This window comes from Eleutherodactylus coqui, chromosome 4, assembly GCF_035609145.1.
Source record: "Eleutherodactylus coqui strain aEleCoq1 chromosome 4, aEleCoq1.hap1, whole genome shotgun sequence".
Classification (NCBI taxonomy): Eukaryota; Metazoa; Chordata; class Amphibia; order Anura; family Eleutherodactylidae; genus Eleutherodactylus; species Eleutherodactylus coqui.
Genome location: NC_089840.1, coordinates 193,580,211 through 193,597,455, shown reverse-complemented (window position 1 = coordinate 193,597,455; position 17,245 = coordinate 193,580,211). Strand labels below are relative to the sequence as shown.

At 45.9% G+C, this 17,245-nt stretch overlaps 1 protein-coding gene across 1 annotated transcript in view; it reads left to right on the top strand.

Moving 5' to 3' along the window:
* LOC136625914 (cGMP-dependent protein kinase 2-like) overlaps nt 1-17,245 on the top strand; it is a 214,899-nt gene that overhangs the window by 184,671 nt on the left and 12,983 nt on the right. Inside the window, exon 17 of the mRNA XM_066600510.1 lies at nt 5,576-5,638. Within this exon, the coding sequence (XP_066456607.1) occupies nt 5,576-5,638 (63 nt within the window). The remainder of the gene's footprint in view (nt 1-5,575; nt 5,639-17,245) is intronic.

Below are 17,245 nucleotides of genomic sequence, written 5' to 3'. Positions count from 1 at the left end.
TTCTCCTGTATATCTCCCTGTCAAATGGGAGGGGTGAAATCAACAAAAATGTATGTTATGACCCCCCCCCATGAATCAGAGAGTATATGGTTTTTTTTTCAGAAATGGAGTGAAAAAATTGTCATGTAAAAAGCAAGGCAATGTACAGCTGTCGACAAAAAAATAAACGTTTTCTGGTCCTGGATGCTGACACCACAAAAGTCTTTTTGTAAAAAAAATGATATTGTGCAATAGCAATAAAACATAATAAAACCTCAAAAATATAGTGTTTCCATAACTGTAAATATCAGAAAAATAAATGTATCATTATATTTATACTATGGATGCCGTAAAAATAAATCTCAAAACACAAGGGTGAAACAGCTATTTTTCCTTTGTTCTGCAGTAAAAAAAATGTACAAAAAATTTTCAATACATTATATGCACCTGTAAAAACGCACAATGATGCTCCCAGCCATTGAAATGGCCAGTTAGTGTAATGAGTTTTTTCCTGTGCAAATGTGTAGGAAAACAAGCATGCTGCGTATTTTTGCTCAGCCACAATGTGAAATGCCAAAACTTTATGCATGTTAACAAACCCATTGAAATCAATGGGTCCCATTCACTGCATATTGTGCACTTAAAAGGGTGTACAAATACGGTCATGTGAATCCATACTAAGGCAACTATGTTTTGCATCAAATGCATATTTATATGAGAAGTAAATTCAAAATCCACAATAAAAAAGTGACTTTTTGGAAGGGTTTTTCCAAATTGAATGAGATTGTTGGGGAGGTAAAAGGAACCTGCCACGTAGCACAGTCATGCATTGTTACCAGTGGGAGATGGTTGTGTGAAAGCAGAAACTTTGTCATAATGGGTTAATACTGAAGAACAGATGTTGAATACTTCTGCTGATCTTCTGGAAAGGCCTTACAGGTGTCTTATCTAAAGGAGAGCGCAGTCATCACAGTTCTAAGCTACAATGATGAGAGAAGAACTCATCTGTATCATTCTTTGTTATTATTGACAGTAGAAGAAACAAAATACTCTTAGATATTATAGGGTGGTTTCACATCTGCATTGGAATCTCCGGTTGAAGGCTCCGTTGCATTTCCGGAAGCAAAAGTGCGGCGTGCTCGCTAAAAGCCGGGTAGCTGGGCGGAAACCGAATGGACCCCACTGACTATAATGGCGCTATTCAGTTTCATCATAGGAGGGAGCCGTTCAGCCAAGGACGGCTATCTCTTCTGCTCCTCGAACCCAGTAGGAAAGCGGAACCCCTGACGCACCCTTATATATTTTAAACATATCTACAAGATTATTTTACTTCTCTTAAGCTGCTTTCACATCTTCGCCGAAACCTCGGAGGTTCTGTCACAGTTTTGGCACAAAATACTAAAAGAAAAAGTGCTGCGTGCAACATTTTTTCTTCTGGTACAATGCTGGGCAGCTGAGTGGAAACCAGACAGACCCCATTATAGTCAATGGAGTTCGTTCAGTGCTGTTCGGTTGCGTCACTAGACCGAAACATTCGGCCAGGGGATTACCCTTTCCTGCTGCCATAATTGAGCAGAAAAATGTAATCCTGATGTACGTGGAAGCAGCCTTACTTAGAGCCATAACTTTTATTCTAGTTACACAGTATCGAACTTCTTTGTACCCTCCTTTGCCGCATTCGATATTTTCAGCTCATCTAATTTGGCTAGATTTGCCTGAACAATTCATCATCTTATATCTGCTCATTTAATTCACAAAATCAGATGCATGGAAAGATGACATGACTTAAAAAATGAGTCATCACAGCACTTGTAATGAGCAGTCAATGTGGGACTGCTAAGTGAAAAGATATTTCATGGGAATTTATCCTTGTGTTGAAGGAAGGAAAGAACTCTGACTCTTTGTCATGTCTTGCTTCATTCATCGTATGTTTTAATGAGGCCTGAATGGATTCTGCTAATTTGGTGTGGAGAATTTTCTATCACCACAGAAGTACTAATAAGATGTAACCAGTGAGCACAAAGACATGTAAATACTGTTGTAATATATACATGTACCAACAGTGAAATTACATGCAGAAATGGGGATTCAAACTCTCTCTCTGCTTAAAGCCCATTTACACAAAACGATTATCGCTCAAGAAAATCATGCAAATGATAATCGTTCAGTGTAAATGCAGCCAACTGTCGAAGGACGACTGATAAATCATTCGCTTTTCATTCGTTGGTCATTTTATGCAGGCATAACGATCATCGTTGGCTCATTCACTAATCATTTGGTTTAAGTACTGATTAGAGATGAGCGAGCGTACTCGATAAGGACAGATACTCGAGCGAGTATCGTCCCTACCGAGTACCTGCCTGCTCGCCCGCAAAGATTCAGGTGCTGGCGGGGGAGAGCTGGGAAGAACGGGATCTCTCTCTTTCCCCCCCCGCTCCCTCCCGCAACACAGCGCTCACCCACGCCGACACCCGAATCTTTGTGGGCAAGCAGGCAAGTACCCAGTAAGGACGATACTCACTCGAGTATCTGTCCTTACCAAGTACGCTCGCTCATCTCTAGTACTGATCATTCGGTCGTTCTCAGTCACTTATACAGCGAATGTGAATGACTGAACAAACCAATGATGTATCTGCCTTTATAAACAGGCTGCCAACTCTGACATTGCCGAGAAATTCAAACGAGAAATCATTAGGTCTAAATGGACCATTAGTCTACGCATATAATTCTATTTGTGATACATGCGATGACAACATTTCCGATTGGTCACTTAAATAGCAGTCTCAGGTCATAAAGGGTGTAACAATTGGCGGTACAGACATTGACTTTACTAGGCTATTGGAGACTGAAAGGATCCTAAAGGTTCCTCTTCCCCATATAAGGACATCAGTACTACTAAAGAAATGTAATGGTAAGCAGCGTAACTATTGAAGGTTTCCAGTTGCACATTTGACATTGGACCTGTTGGACATTCGACCCTTATATAACCACTGAGTCCTGGTGATATAAGGGTCCAATGTTCTTGAATGCCCATGACCTGCTTACTAATTCACCAGTTTATGTACATTGGATCACTTTTTTGGTAGGTACTAACCACTGCATACTTGGAACAGTCCACAAGATCTGCCATCTCAGAGATCCTCTGACTCAGTTGCCTATCCCTCACATTTTGGATGTTGTCAAGTTGGTCAGATTTTACAGTTGACCATTTTTTTTTTGCTTCCAACACAAGAACTGACTGTTTATTTGCAGCCTAAGATATCAAAATATCCCATGTCTTGCCGGGTTCCATTATTACAAGATTGGCAGTGTTGCTAATTTCCATGGCTATAATGTTATGGCTGATCAGTGTATAATGGGAATTAATAATAAAAAATAGGCTTAGGAGACTTTGTACAAGTTTGGAGATAGCAGCAAAAAGACACAAATCTTACTGCAAGTTGACTAAAGAAAGTATTAACAAGTAGGTTGCTAATGGATTTTTTTCCTGTTGATTTCATACTATATAACTATTGTAGACCTACATTCCCATGATGGGATATGATTTTGCGTTTAGATGCTAAATACATAGCTGTAATGCGCCTGTCTGAATACATCCTTCATCTAATTTGAAAATGTAGAAAATGGGACTTTGTGCAACATTTGTGACCCAAAATGCTACATTATTTCTTCATGTAAGTAATAAGTATGGTCAACATTAAAGCAAATAACCGAAACATAGTCATTAATATCTGTGATGGCCACTAATAGGTATATCCGGAAACAAGACTGCTCTCTAGATGTAACCTAATGGGAAGCAAATTTAGCCTAAGCTCACTTCACACGGCTGTAATGAGGTTGCACTTTAGTATTTTTGTTACAGCTGGAGGGTTATTTATTTGGAAGAATTCTATGCTGAACTGTGAGAGTGTATGACTTTAGATACAAGAAAGCGAAGAGTTGGATCTCTGTGTATTGACTATACTCTAAGAGGGTCATTTACATAAGGTAAAAGTTGGGGGGGTATTGTCTCTCCTTGAGGAGACCCCCTAGAAGGTGAGTGAGGAGACTTATAAGGCCATGCATGCTCCTCTGGGTAATATGTAAATAAGGGAGATGGAGCAATACCTCTGCAGCGCCACCTATTGGATGCAATAGGTGGTATTGCAGAGGTATTGTTCCATCTCCCTTATTTGCATAAGATAAAAGTAATCTGAATCTGTCAGTTTCAGCAGGATCGGTTGATTATGTGGGGGTCTATTGATTGCTTCTTAATGGCAAATATTAGGAGAAAGTTGGATTTAACATGCCCAATCATTTGTTCCTGTGGAAGGTAAGCTGCTATCAGAAGGGTCAGGAAGCAGTTTAGTTCCTTCACCCCATTGAAATAAACAGGCCCGCTTGCAGAGCAATGAATAAGATGACTATCATCCGAAAGAGCATATGGTGTACCTCATACTGTAAGTATAGGTGGCCAGACAACTTCGATAGTTTGTTCGGTCAGCAGCTACTCCTCCAGAATCCCACATATACATGTACTCTGGTTGCTGAGTGCATGCATTCTCAATGAGGATGCGGAAATAAGCTGCTGCTAGACACCTCTGCCCACCTTTGTTCCCGCTCAAGCTCTGATATGTTCTTCTTGCCCAAAACTGTCCCCAATATTCCATGTGTGGTCTGACAAGTGACTTATAAAGAGGAAGAACAATGTTCTCATATTGTGCCCATAGACCCCTTTTGATAGACTTGGCAGCAGCTGCCTGACACTGGTTGCTCCTGTTAAGCTTACGTTTAACTAAAATCCCCAAGTCCTGTTCCATGTCAGTGTTCCCCAAAGGTTTTCCATTTAGTGTGCAATGGTGACATATTTTCCTGCCCATGTGCATAACCTTACATTTATCAGTGTCCTTTGGCACTTTTCTGGCCCAAACCCTAACTTATACAAATCCTCTTGCAACCGTATTGTCTTCTCTTGTGTTAATTACTTTATATAGTTTTGTATCATCTGCAAATATTGCTATAGTAAAATACAATCATTCTACCAGGTCACTAATAAATATATCCTTACATTTATATCATGAGTTGGTCTTAAAATAATGTGTATTACATTAATGGGAGTTTATATAAGCTAAAAGATGCAAACATTTACAGTACAAATGTATGCAGCTTTACTGCAAGAAACAAATTGCTTTTCTCTAAAATGCAACAGGACAAGCCGTAATACAGTGCACTATATATAATCAAACGTCATACGCCGACAACTCTACATAAATACAGCTTTTCCTAGGAGATGTGTGAGATTCAAATTTTGAAAGCTCCAGACATGTAATCAAGGGTGGCGCTAGCTAGAATCTAACCGGCTGACCAGGACAGATGAGAAGAGAAATGCATGGAGGAGACTGTATTCTACATATTTGTGGTGTTCTGCTACTACTGTATATAGAGAATTCTTGTACTTTGATACATATATAATAGTAATACTATATTATAATAGTAATAGTATATACGGCACAGGATGTAATATTGATTTATAGGATCACATACATTTTACATGTAATATTGGTTAATATTAATGTCCCACTATATAATGTCCCAAACTGTGTTCTTATAATTTTAGGATCAACCCTGCAGAAAGACTCGGGAATCGTAAAAATGGCATCAGTGACATAAGAAAACACAAGTAAGAATAACTGTATAATGTAATGACTTGTATTACTATCACATCATTATGATATTTTGTGAGAGACACTTGTACAGCACACAGCAAATACGCAATGACAATGCATATGTTATGGTATCCTACCCGATGATACGCCAGCCTGGGTTGCCCTAGAACTTAACCGCAACCCCTGTCCCTGCCTACTTGCCTGCACTCCTGGCTAACCCCAGGCGGGCAACTGGGTGGCGGTCCCTACACTCACTAGGGACCGAGGAGGGACGCTGGCATACCAAGATGGAACAGGGTAGGATGCTGACAGGAATGGCAGGTGAAGAAAACCAACAGGAAATATAAGCAGACCGAGGCAGATGGATAACCTGGCAGATAAAGCAAACAAGCTGAACACAGGAGACTGTCAGAGGCAGGACGCTAGCACACTGAACAGAAACCAATAACTGGCAGTGAATGGACCTCACTGCCAGCCTTATAAACAGAAGCCTCCGCCCAGGGGCGGAGAGGGGGAGGCGACGCCTCCTAGCAGAATCTCATAAGAGGGATTCGTGCATAGAGCTGCACTCATAGATGCCCGCGCACACGCCGCCGCCCGGACCCACGAGCGCGCGCACCGCACCAACCAACCACCCACGGCCCCAGCAGTCGCCGCATGGTAACAACATATTGCTGCGTGTTGCCAATTGCCATGCACTAACTTGGCATGTATGCACGCATATTAAGTGCAAAGATAGAACATATTGTGATTTTTTTTCCCCTGTGCGTATTTCTCGCAATATGTGTTAGCGGCACAATGTAAGTGTATGGTCGATTGCTACTGCGTAGTACACACGCAAAATACAAACTGGTAATACGCAATTAGTATAGGGTTTTGTGAACCTGGGCTTAAAGGGGTTGTCCCGCGAAAGCAAGTGGGGTTATACACTTCTGTATGGCCATATTAATGCACTTTGTAATGTACATTGTGCATTAATTATGAGCCATACAGAAGTTATAAGAAGTTATTCACTTACCTGCTCCGTTGCTAGCGTCCTCGTCTCCATGGTGCCGTCTAATTTTCAGCGTCTAATCGCCAGATTAGACGCGCTTGCGCAGTCCGGTCTTCTTCTTTTCTGAATGGGGCCGCTCGTGCCGGAGAGCGGCTCCTGGTAGCTCTGCCCCGTCACGTGCCGATTCCAGCCAATCAGGAGGCTGGAATCGGCAATGGACCGCACAGAAGCCCTGCGGTCCACCGAGGGAGAAGATCCCGGCGGCCATCTTCACCAGGTAAGTAAGAAGTCACCGGAGCGCGGGGATTCAGGTAAGCACTGTCCGGTTTTCTTTTTTAACCCCTGCATCGGGTTTGTCTCGCGCCGAACAGGGGGGCTGTTAAAAAAAAAAAAAAACAGTTTCGGCGCGGGACAACCCCTTTAATCATGCAAAAGGTAAATGTATGAAAGAAAGACATATACAGTAATTATCTTTTTTGGATGAAATCCTTCATTTAATTAATAATTGTACTAAGTAAGGTTGTATTTGATATATTTTGGTTGCATTAGTTAAAGAGTTGTCCAGGGTTTAAACAGTTATTTTTTTCATCCTGAAAAAGTACTACTTTTGTCCATGGCCTATGTCTGGTATTGCAGTTAAAGGAGTTTTGGGGGCAAAAGCTATTGATGACCTATCTTCAGGATAGGTCATCAATAGTTAATCACCAGGGGCTGCCAGTGGACACTGTCACTGGGCCTGAGTGATGACCTTTGGGAAGGTTTATGTAATACTCAGCCGCACTCCTGTTGAGTGGAAGCAGTGAAAAATCGGACCTCGGCAGTTAATCTTATAGTGTCACAATCAAGCATGCCATTTTATTGTAATAAAAAAGCCATCTTATTTGATTAAAGTATACTTAACGTTTCAGATAACTTTTTAGAACAAACTGCCATGAGTGTTTAGCTGAGGAATAATACTAATTCTTGCCATTGTATGACTTGTACCATTCATTTAATCACCAGATTTACCCTCTGCAGACTTTATCTCTGATTTTCAGTTCTCTTTAAGCTGGTGAGAGGAGTCTTCTGATTGAATGTCTTCTATATAGTGTGCACAGAGAAAACTGCATATCCTGCTACCTTTTCGTAACACACAGAGCAATAACTGCATCATGGAGAAACATTAGACTGCAGTGCTGAGCAGTGTAGATGCGATTGTAGTTGCTGGTAACACAGTAAATCCTTCACAGTTTTCTGTAGCAGTATCTCTGTGAGTCTCTGCTTCTCTCTTCCTTCTCTACTTCTCCTCTCCTCACCTAACCATAGTCTTCTATAGGCATTATGAGTCATCTCCCCCTCCACCTCTTGCTCTCCATCTTGTTATCTCTTTTACTACAGAGGGGCATCACTTGACAAAAGGCAGTTGACAGCAAGTTAGCAGGAAGTGAGACCCCTAGTGCCCAAAACTTTAAAGTAATTGTCCAGCACAAAAAAAATCTGTTTACATAAATACAGTGATTTGCACTTTTGCATTGGCTACCAAGTTGTTTGAAAATGTAGTGATTAGAGATGAGCGAGCACCAAAATGCTCGGGTGCTCGTTACTCGGGATGAAAATTTCGCGATGCTCGAGGGTTCGTTTCGAATAACAAACCCCATTGAAGTCAATGGGCGACCCGAGCATTTTTCTATATCGCCGATGCTCGCTAAGGTTTCCATTTGTGAAAATCTGGGCAATTCAAGAAAGTGATGGGAACGACACAGCAACGGATAGGGCAGGCGAGGGGCTACATGTTGGGCTGCATCTCAAGTTCCCAGGTCCCACTATTAAGCCACAATAGCGGCAAGAGTGCCCCCCCCCTCCCAAAAACTTTTACTTCTGAAAAGCCCTCATTAGCATGGCATACCTTAGCTAAGCACCACACTACCTCCAACAAAGCACAATCACTGCCTGCATGACACTCCACTGCCACTTCTCCTGGGTTACATGCTGCCCAAACCCCCCCCCCCTCGCACGACCCAGTGTCCACAGCACACACCAAAGTGTCGCTGCGCAGCCTTCAGCTGCCCTCATGCCACACCACCCTCATGTCTATTTATAAGTGCGTCTGCCATGAGGAGGAACCGCAGGCACACACTGCAGAGGGTTGGCACGGCTAGGCAGCGACCCTCTTTAAAAGGGGCAGGACGATAGCCCACAATGCTGTACAGAAGCAATGAGAAATATAATCCTGTGCCACCGCCATCAGGAGCTGCACACGTGGGCATAGCAATGGGGAACCTATGTGCCACACACTATTCATTCTGTCAAGGTGTCTGCATGCCCCAGTCAGACCGGGGTTTTTTATAAATAGTCACAGGCAGGTACAACTCCGCAATGGGAATTCCGTGTGCACCCACAGCATGGGTGGCTCCCTGGAACCCACCGGCTGTACATAAATGTATCCCATTGCAGTGCCCTGGACAGCAGAGCTAACGTCAGATTAAATGCAGGTGGGCTTCGGCCCACACTGCATGCCCCAGTCAGACTGGGGTTTTTTATAAGTAGACACAGGCAGGTACAACTCCCTATTGTGAAGTCCGTGTGGACGAACAGCATGGGTGGCTCCCTGGAACCCACCTGCGGTACATAAATATATCCCATTGCATTGCCCATCACAGCTGAGGTAATGTCATGTTCAATGCAGGTGGGCTTGGGCCCACACTGCATGCCCCAATCAGACTGGGGTTCTTTAGAAGTGGACACATGCAATTACAACTCCGTGTGGACCGACAGCATGGGTGGCTCCCTGGAACCCACCGGCGGTACATAAATATATCCCATTGCAGTGCCCAGCACAGCTGATGTAACGTCAGCTTTAATGCAGGTGGGCAAAAAATTAATTGGATTACACTGTAGGCGAGGGCCCAAAAAAATTGGTGTACCAACAGTACTAATGTACCTCAGAAAAATTGCCCATGCCCAACCAAGAGGGCAGGTGAAACCCATTAATCGCTTTGGTTAATGTGGCTTAATTTGTAACTAGGCCTGGAGGCAGCCCAGTTAAAATAAAAATTGGTTCAGGTGCAAGTTTCAACGCTTTAATGAGCATTGAAACGTATAAAAATTGTTTACAAAAATTATATGACTGAGCCTTGTGGGCCTAAGAAAAATTGCCCGTTCGGCGTGATTACGTCAGGTTTCAGGAGGAGGAGCAGGAGGAGGAGGATGAATAGAATACACAGATTGATGAAGCTAAAAGGTCCCCATTTTTGATGGTGATAGAGAACGATGCTTCCATCCGCGGGTGCAGCCTACGTATTGCTTAGGTATCGCTGCTGTCCGCTGGTGGAGAAGAGAAGTCTGGGGAAATCCAGGCTTTGTTCATCTTGATGAGTGTAAGCCTGTCGGCACTGTCGGTTGACAGGCGGGTACGCTTATCGGTGATGATTCCCCCAGCCGCACTAAACACCCTCTCTGACAAGCAAGCACCTCCAGGGCATACAGCGCGAGTTCAGGCCACGTGTCCAGCTTCGACACCCAGTAGTTGTAGGGGGCAGAGGCGTCACGGAGGACGGTCGTGCGATCGGCTACGTACTCCCTCACCATCCTTTTACAGTGCTCCCGCCGACTCAGCCTTGACTGGGGAGCGGTGACACAGTCTTGCTGGGGAGCCAGAAAGCTGTCAAAGGCCTTAGAGAGTGTTCCCCTGCCTGTGCTGTACATGCTGCCTGATCTCCGTGCCTCCCCTGCTACCTGGCCCTCGGAACTGCGCCTTCTGCCACTAGCGCTGTCGTATGGGAATTTTACCATCAGCTTGTCCGCCAGGGTCCTGTGGTATAGCATCACTCTTCAACCCCTTTCCTCTTTGGGTATGAGAGTGGAAAGGTTCTCCTTATACCGTGGGTTGAGCAGTGTGTACACCCAGTAATCCGTAGTGGCCAGAATGCGTGTAACACGAGGGTCACGAGAAAGGCATCCTAACATGAAGTCAGCCATGTGTGCCAGGGTACCTGTACGCAACACATGGCTGTCCTCACTAGGAAGATCACTTTCAGGATCCTCCTCCTCCTCAGGCCATACACGCTGAATGGATGACAGGCAAGCAGCATGGGTACCCTCAGCATTGGGCCAAGCTGTCTCTTCCCCCTCCTCCTCATGCTCCTCCACCTCCTCCTCCTCAACACGCTGAGATATAGACAGGAGGGTGCTCTGACTATCCAGCGACAAACTGTCTTCCCCCGCCTCCGTTTCCGAGCGCAAAGCGTCTGCCTTTGTGCTTTGCAGGGAACTTCTCAAGAGGCATGGCAGAGGAATAGTGACGCTAATGATTGCAGCATCCCCGTTCACCATCTGGGTAGACTCCTCAAAGTTTCCAAGGACCTGGCAGATGTCTGCCAACCAGGCACACTCTTCTGTAAAGAATTGAGGAGGCTGACTCCCACTGCGCCGCCCATGTTGGAGTTGGTATTCCACAATAGCTCTACGCTGCTCATAGAGCCTGGCAAACATGTGGAGCGTAGAGTTCCACCGTGTGGGCACGTCGCACAGCAGTCGGTGCGCTGGCAGATTAAACCGATGTTGCAGGGTGCGCAGGGTGGCAGCGTCCGTGTGGGACTTGCGGAAATGTGCGCAGAGCCGGCGCACCTTTCTGAGCAGGTCTGACAAGCGTGGGTAGCTTTTCAGAAAGCGCTGAACCACCAAATTAAAGACGTGGGCCAGGCATGGCACGTGCGTGAGGCTGCCGAGCTGCAGAGCCGCCACCAGGTTACGGCCGTTGTCACACACGACCATGCCCGGTTGGAGGCTCAGCGGCGCAAGCCAGCGGTCGGTCTGCTCTGTCAGACCCTGCAGCAGTTCGTGGGCCATGTGCCTCTTCTCTCCTAAGCTGAGTAGTTTCAGCACGGCCTGCTGACGCTTGCCCACCGCTGTGCTGCCACACCGCGCGACACCGACTGCTGGGTGCTGCTGCTGACACATCTTGATTGCGAGACAGAGGTTGCGCAGGAGGAGGAGGGTGGTTTAGTGGAGGAAGCATACACCCCCCGCAGATACCACCACCCAGCTGGGGTCCGCAATTCTGGGGGTGGGTAGGACGTGAGCGGTCCCAGGCTCTGACTCTGTCCCAGCCTCCACTAAATTCACCCAATGTGCCGTCAGGGAGAAATAGTGGCCCTGCCCGCCTGTGCTTGTCCACGTGTCCGTTGTTAAGTGGACCTTGGCAGTAACTGCGTTGGTGAGGGCGCATACAATGTTGCAGGAGACGTGGTCGTGCAGGGCTGGGACGGCACATCGGGAAAAGTAGTGGCGACTGGGAACTGAGTAGCGCGGGGCCGCCGCCGCCATCATACCTTTGAAAGCCTCGGTTTCCACAACCCTATACGGCAACATCTCCAGGCTGATAAATTTGGCTATGTGCACGTTTAACGCTTGAGCGTGCGGGTGCGTGGCGGCGTACTTGCGCTTGCGCTCCAACACTTGCGTTAGCGACGGCTGGACGGTGCGCTGAGAGACATTGGTGGATGGGGCCGAGGACAGCGGAGGTGAGGGTGTGGGTGCAGGCCAGGAGACGGTAGTGCCTGTGTCCTGAGAGGGGGGTTGGATCTCAGTGGCAGGTTGGGGCACAGGGGGAGAGGCAGTGGTGCAAACCGGAGGCGGTGAACGGCCTTCGTCCCACCTTGTGGGGTGCTTGGCCATCATATGTCTGCGCATGCTGGTGGTGGTGAGGCTGGTAGTGGTGGCTCCCCGGCTGATCTTGGCGCGACAAAGGTTGCACACCACTGTTCGTCGGTTGTCTGCACTCTCAGTGAAAAACTGCCAGACCTTTGAGCACCTCGGCCTCTGCAGGGTGGCATGGCGCGAGGGGGCGCTTTGGGAAACAGTTGGTGGATTATTCGGTCTGGCCCTGCCTCTACCCCTGGCCACCGCACTGCCTCTTCCAACCTGCCCTGCTGCTGCACTTGCCTCCCCCTCTGAAGACCTGTCCTCAGTAGGCGTAGCAAACCAGGTGGGGTCAGTCACCTCATCGTCCTGCTGCTCTTCCTCCGAATCCTCTGTGCACTCCTCCCTCGGACTTACTCCAATTACTACTACCTGAGTGATAGACAACTGTGTCTCATCGTCATCGTCCTCCTCACCCACTGAAAGCTCTTGAGACAGTTGCCGGAAGTCCCCAGCCTCATCCCCCGGACCCCGGGAACTTTCCAAAGGTTGGGCATCGGTCATGACAAACTCCTCCAGTGGGAGAGGATTCGGAACCATTGCTGCCCATTCTGGGCAGGGGCCCAAGAACAGTTCCTGGGAGTCTGCCTGCTCCTCAGAATGTGTCATTGTAATGGAGTGAGGAGGCTGGGAGGAAGGAGGAGCAGTAGCCAGAGGATTCAGAGTTGCAGCAGTGGACGGCGCAGAATTCTGGGTGGTCGATAGATTGCTGGATGCACTTTCTGCCATCCACGATAGGACCTGCTCACACTGCTCATTTTCTAATAAAGGTCTACCGCGTGGACCCATTAATTGTGAGATGAATGTGGGAACGCCAGAAACGTGCCTCTCTCCTAATCCCGCAGCAGTCGGCTGCAATACACCTGGATCAGGAGCTCAGCCTGTGCCCACACCCTGACTTGGGCCTCCGCGTCCTCGCCCGCGTCCACGCCCACGTCCTCTAGGCCTACCCCTACCCCTCTGCATGGTGTATTACCAGTAGTGCAGAAACAGAACGCTGTAATTAAATGTGCCACTTATTGGCCTGTGGTTGGAGGCTGACTTCGCTTACGGAACGCACAGCAGAGCCAGGAAAGAATTTTGCGCAAGCCTGCTGTAACACTTAGCTGGCTGCGTATTAATTAGAACTACTACCCCCATCAGAGATGCAGTACACTTAGGACGGTCACAGGCAGCCCAAATAGAATGTTTTTTCACAATTTTTTTGGGAAAAGCCCACTGCCTATATACACAGTATATCTCTTTCACTGTCCCTGGCTCACCACTGCTGGCCCTGGACTATGTAAAATTACTGCAGACTGTTTCCCTCTTGACAGGATGACAGCGGTGATGTGTAACGCACAGCAGAGCCAGGAAAGAATTTTGTGCAAGCCTGCTGTAACACTTAGCTGGCTGCGTATTAATTAGAACTACTACCCCCAGCAGAGACGCAGTACACTTAGGACGGTCACAGGCAGCCCAAATAGAATGTTTTTTCACAATTTTTTTGGGAAAAGCCCACTGCCTATATACACAGTATATCTCTTTCACTGTCCCTGGCTCACCACTGCTGGCCCTGGACTATGTAAAATTACTGCAGACTGTTTCCCTCTTGACAGGATGACAGCGGTGATGTTTAACGCACAGCAGAGCCAGGAAAGAATTTTGTGCAAGCCTGCTGTAACACTTAGCTGGCTGCGTATTAATTAGAACTACTACCCCCAGCAGAGACGCAGTACACTTAGGACGGTCACAGGCAGCCCAAATAGAATGTTTTTTCACAAATTTTTTTGGAAAAGCCCACTGCCTATATACACAGTATATCTCTTCCACTGTCCCTGCCTCACCACTACTGGCCCTGGACTATGTAAAATTACTGCAGACTGAGGACGCAATGCTCTGCACGGCCGATATACAAAAAAAAAAAAATGTGCAACACTGCAAAAAGCAGCCTCCACACTACTGCACACGGTTAGATGTGGCCCTGAGAAGGACCGTTGGGGTTCTTAAAGCCTAAAATAACTCCTAACGCTCTCCCTATAGCAGCTCCACCATCAGCAGCACTTTCCCTGATCTCTGTCAGAATGCATCTGTGGCGAGCCGCGGGAGGGGCCGATTTATACACTCGGGTGACACCTGATCTCGCCAGCCACTCACTGCAGGGGGGTGGTATAGGGCTTGAACGTCGCAGGGGGAAGTTGTAATGCCTTCCCTGTCTTTCTATTGGCCAGAAAAGCGCGCTAACGTCTCAGAGATGAAAGTGAAAGTAACTCGAACATCGCGTGGTACTCGCCTCTAGTAACGAGCATCTCGAACACGCTAATACTCGAACGAGTATCAAGCTCGGACGAGTACGTTCGCTCATCTCTAGTAGTGATCATTTAATTATTGTTAAAAAAAACAAACACTTTTTTAAGATGAAATATATACACAATTATTTAAGCCTCACATATTTGGCATCCCCGTAACAGTCACAACATGTACTATACATATATACACTTAATGGGTTGACAATGAAAAACATAAAGCAAGGAAAGAAAACTTGGTGGTGTTTTACATATTTTCCCAAAATTAAATTAGCAAAAATTAAAAGCTAACATATATTCAAAAGCAACTTTATTAATGGCACCTGGCCTTTCACAATTAGATCTTCCCTGTATGGAAACGAGACATGTGATCCTGGAGTGCAGTATAAAATCACTAGACTAGTTGGGGCCAGTTTTTCTAAAACTACAAACCTTGCAGAGTTTTCTCATGCAACAGTGTTGACAGTATACCAAGAAAACATGTCTGAAGATGAACCTTGTCGTTGCTTAGTATGGACTGACTATAGCAGCCAACTACTAGACGGAGTGCCATTGTTGTCCAGGAGAAACTGAAAGACAAGGCTCCAGAGTGCAAAAGTTGGATCACTTAAGAGTGATGAGCGAGCATACTCGCTAAGGGCAATTGCTCGAGCGAGCATTGCCCTTAGCGAGTACCTGCCTGCTCAAGAGACTAGGTTCGGGTGCCGGCGGCGCGCAGGGAGCTGCGGGGGAGAGCGGGGAGGAACAGAGGGGAGATCTCTCTCTCCCTCTCTCCTCCCCGCTCCCCCCTGCTGACTGCCGCTACTCACCGCGCCCCCGCAGCGGCACCTGAACCTTGTCTCTAGAGCGGACAGGTACTCGCTAAGAGTAATGCTCGCTCGAGCAATTGCCCTTAGCAAGTATGCTCGCTCATCTCTATCACTTAACAATGGAAAAATATCACCTGGTCAGATGAATCTGGATTTCTGTTGCACCATGCTGATATGAGGGTCTGAATTTGGCTCAAGCAGCATTAATTGATGAACTCTTCCTGTCAGCTGTTCAGAACATGTCAGCACATCTATCCAATTTGCTGCAACTGCAACAATCTATCCAATCTGCATGGGCCAGTATTCATGCAGAATGATTTCATCACCTAGAGGAGTCTCAGCTATGATGAATTGCTGTAGTTCTTAAAGCAAAAGGAGGTCCAATGTGCTATGAGATGGGTGTCTCTAATAAAGTGACCATTATATGTGTCCCAAAGTGTAGAAATTACAAATTGTTCTGCTAAATACAAGACCCCATATCGCTCTGATCTAAAAATAAAAAAGTTATTACATCCCCAATTCTAAAAAAGTTGGCATGCTGTGTAGAATGTAAATTAATTTAAAGAAGAAAGAATGTAATTTTTTGTAAATGTCATCTAAACATTTTATTTACGCTAGAACATATCAGAAGGGGAAAAGGAGACATTTAAAAAAATAACTTATTTAGAAAATAATGGCAGCAACACATCCCCAAAAAGTTGGGGCAGGGCCATAACTACCATTGTGTAAGATCTTCTCTTCTTTTAACAACAGTCTGTACACATCTGGGAAGTGAGGAGACCAATTGTTGGGGGTTTGGGAGAGGAAGGTTTTCCCATTCTTGTTTGATGTGGGATTTTAGCTGCTTGACAGTCCTGGTTCTTCTTTGCTGAATTTTTTGTTTCATAATGTGCCAAATATTTCCAATTGGTGAAAGGTCTGGACTGCAGGCAGCCAGTTCAGCCCCCGGACTCTTCTTCTGTGAAGCCATATAGTTGTGATGGATGTAGTATGTGGTCTAGCTTTGTCTTGCTGAAATATGCAAGGCCTTCCCTGAAAGAGACATTGTGTGGATGTTGTTATAAAACCTCTATATACTGCTCAGCATTGATAGAGCCTCTGAAGATGTGTAAGCTGGCCATGTCATAGGCACTAATGCAACCCCATACCATCAGAGAAGCAGGCTTTTGAACTGAGTGCTGATAACAAGCTGGATGGTTCCTCTCCTCTTCAGTCTGTAGGAAATGGAGTCCATGGTTTCCAAAAGGAATTTCAAATTTTGATTCACCGGACCACAAAACACTTTTCCATTTTGCCTCAATAAGCTTTGGCCCAGAGAAGACATCGGCATTTCTGGATTGTGTTCATATATGGCTTCTTCTTTGCCTGATACAGCTTTAACTTACATTTGTGGATTGCACGGAGAACTGTATTCACAGACAATGATTTCTGGAAGTATTCCTGAGGCCATGCAATGATTTGCATTACAGAATCATGCCTGCTTTAATACAGTGACGCCTGAGGGCCTGTTGATCTCGAGTATCAAATTATTACCGTTGGCCTTGACCCTTGTGCACATGATTTTTTTGAGTCTTTTGATGGTATTATGCACCGTAGATGGTGGAATATTCAAAGTCTTCACAATTTTACATTGCAAAACATTTTTCTGAAATTGTTTCACAATTTTAAGATGCAGTTTTTCACAGATTGGTGAACCTCTGGAAATCTTTGCTTCTGAGATTCTGCCTCCCTAACATGCTCTTTTTATACTCAGTCATGTGACTTAGTAGAAATTTCACCCTCCGACTGTTTTCCAGCCTTTAGTTTCCCCTGTCCCAACTTTTGTGAGATGTGTTGCTGCTAACAATTTCTGGA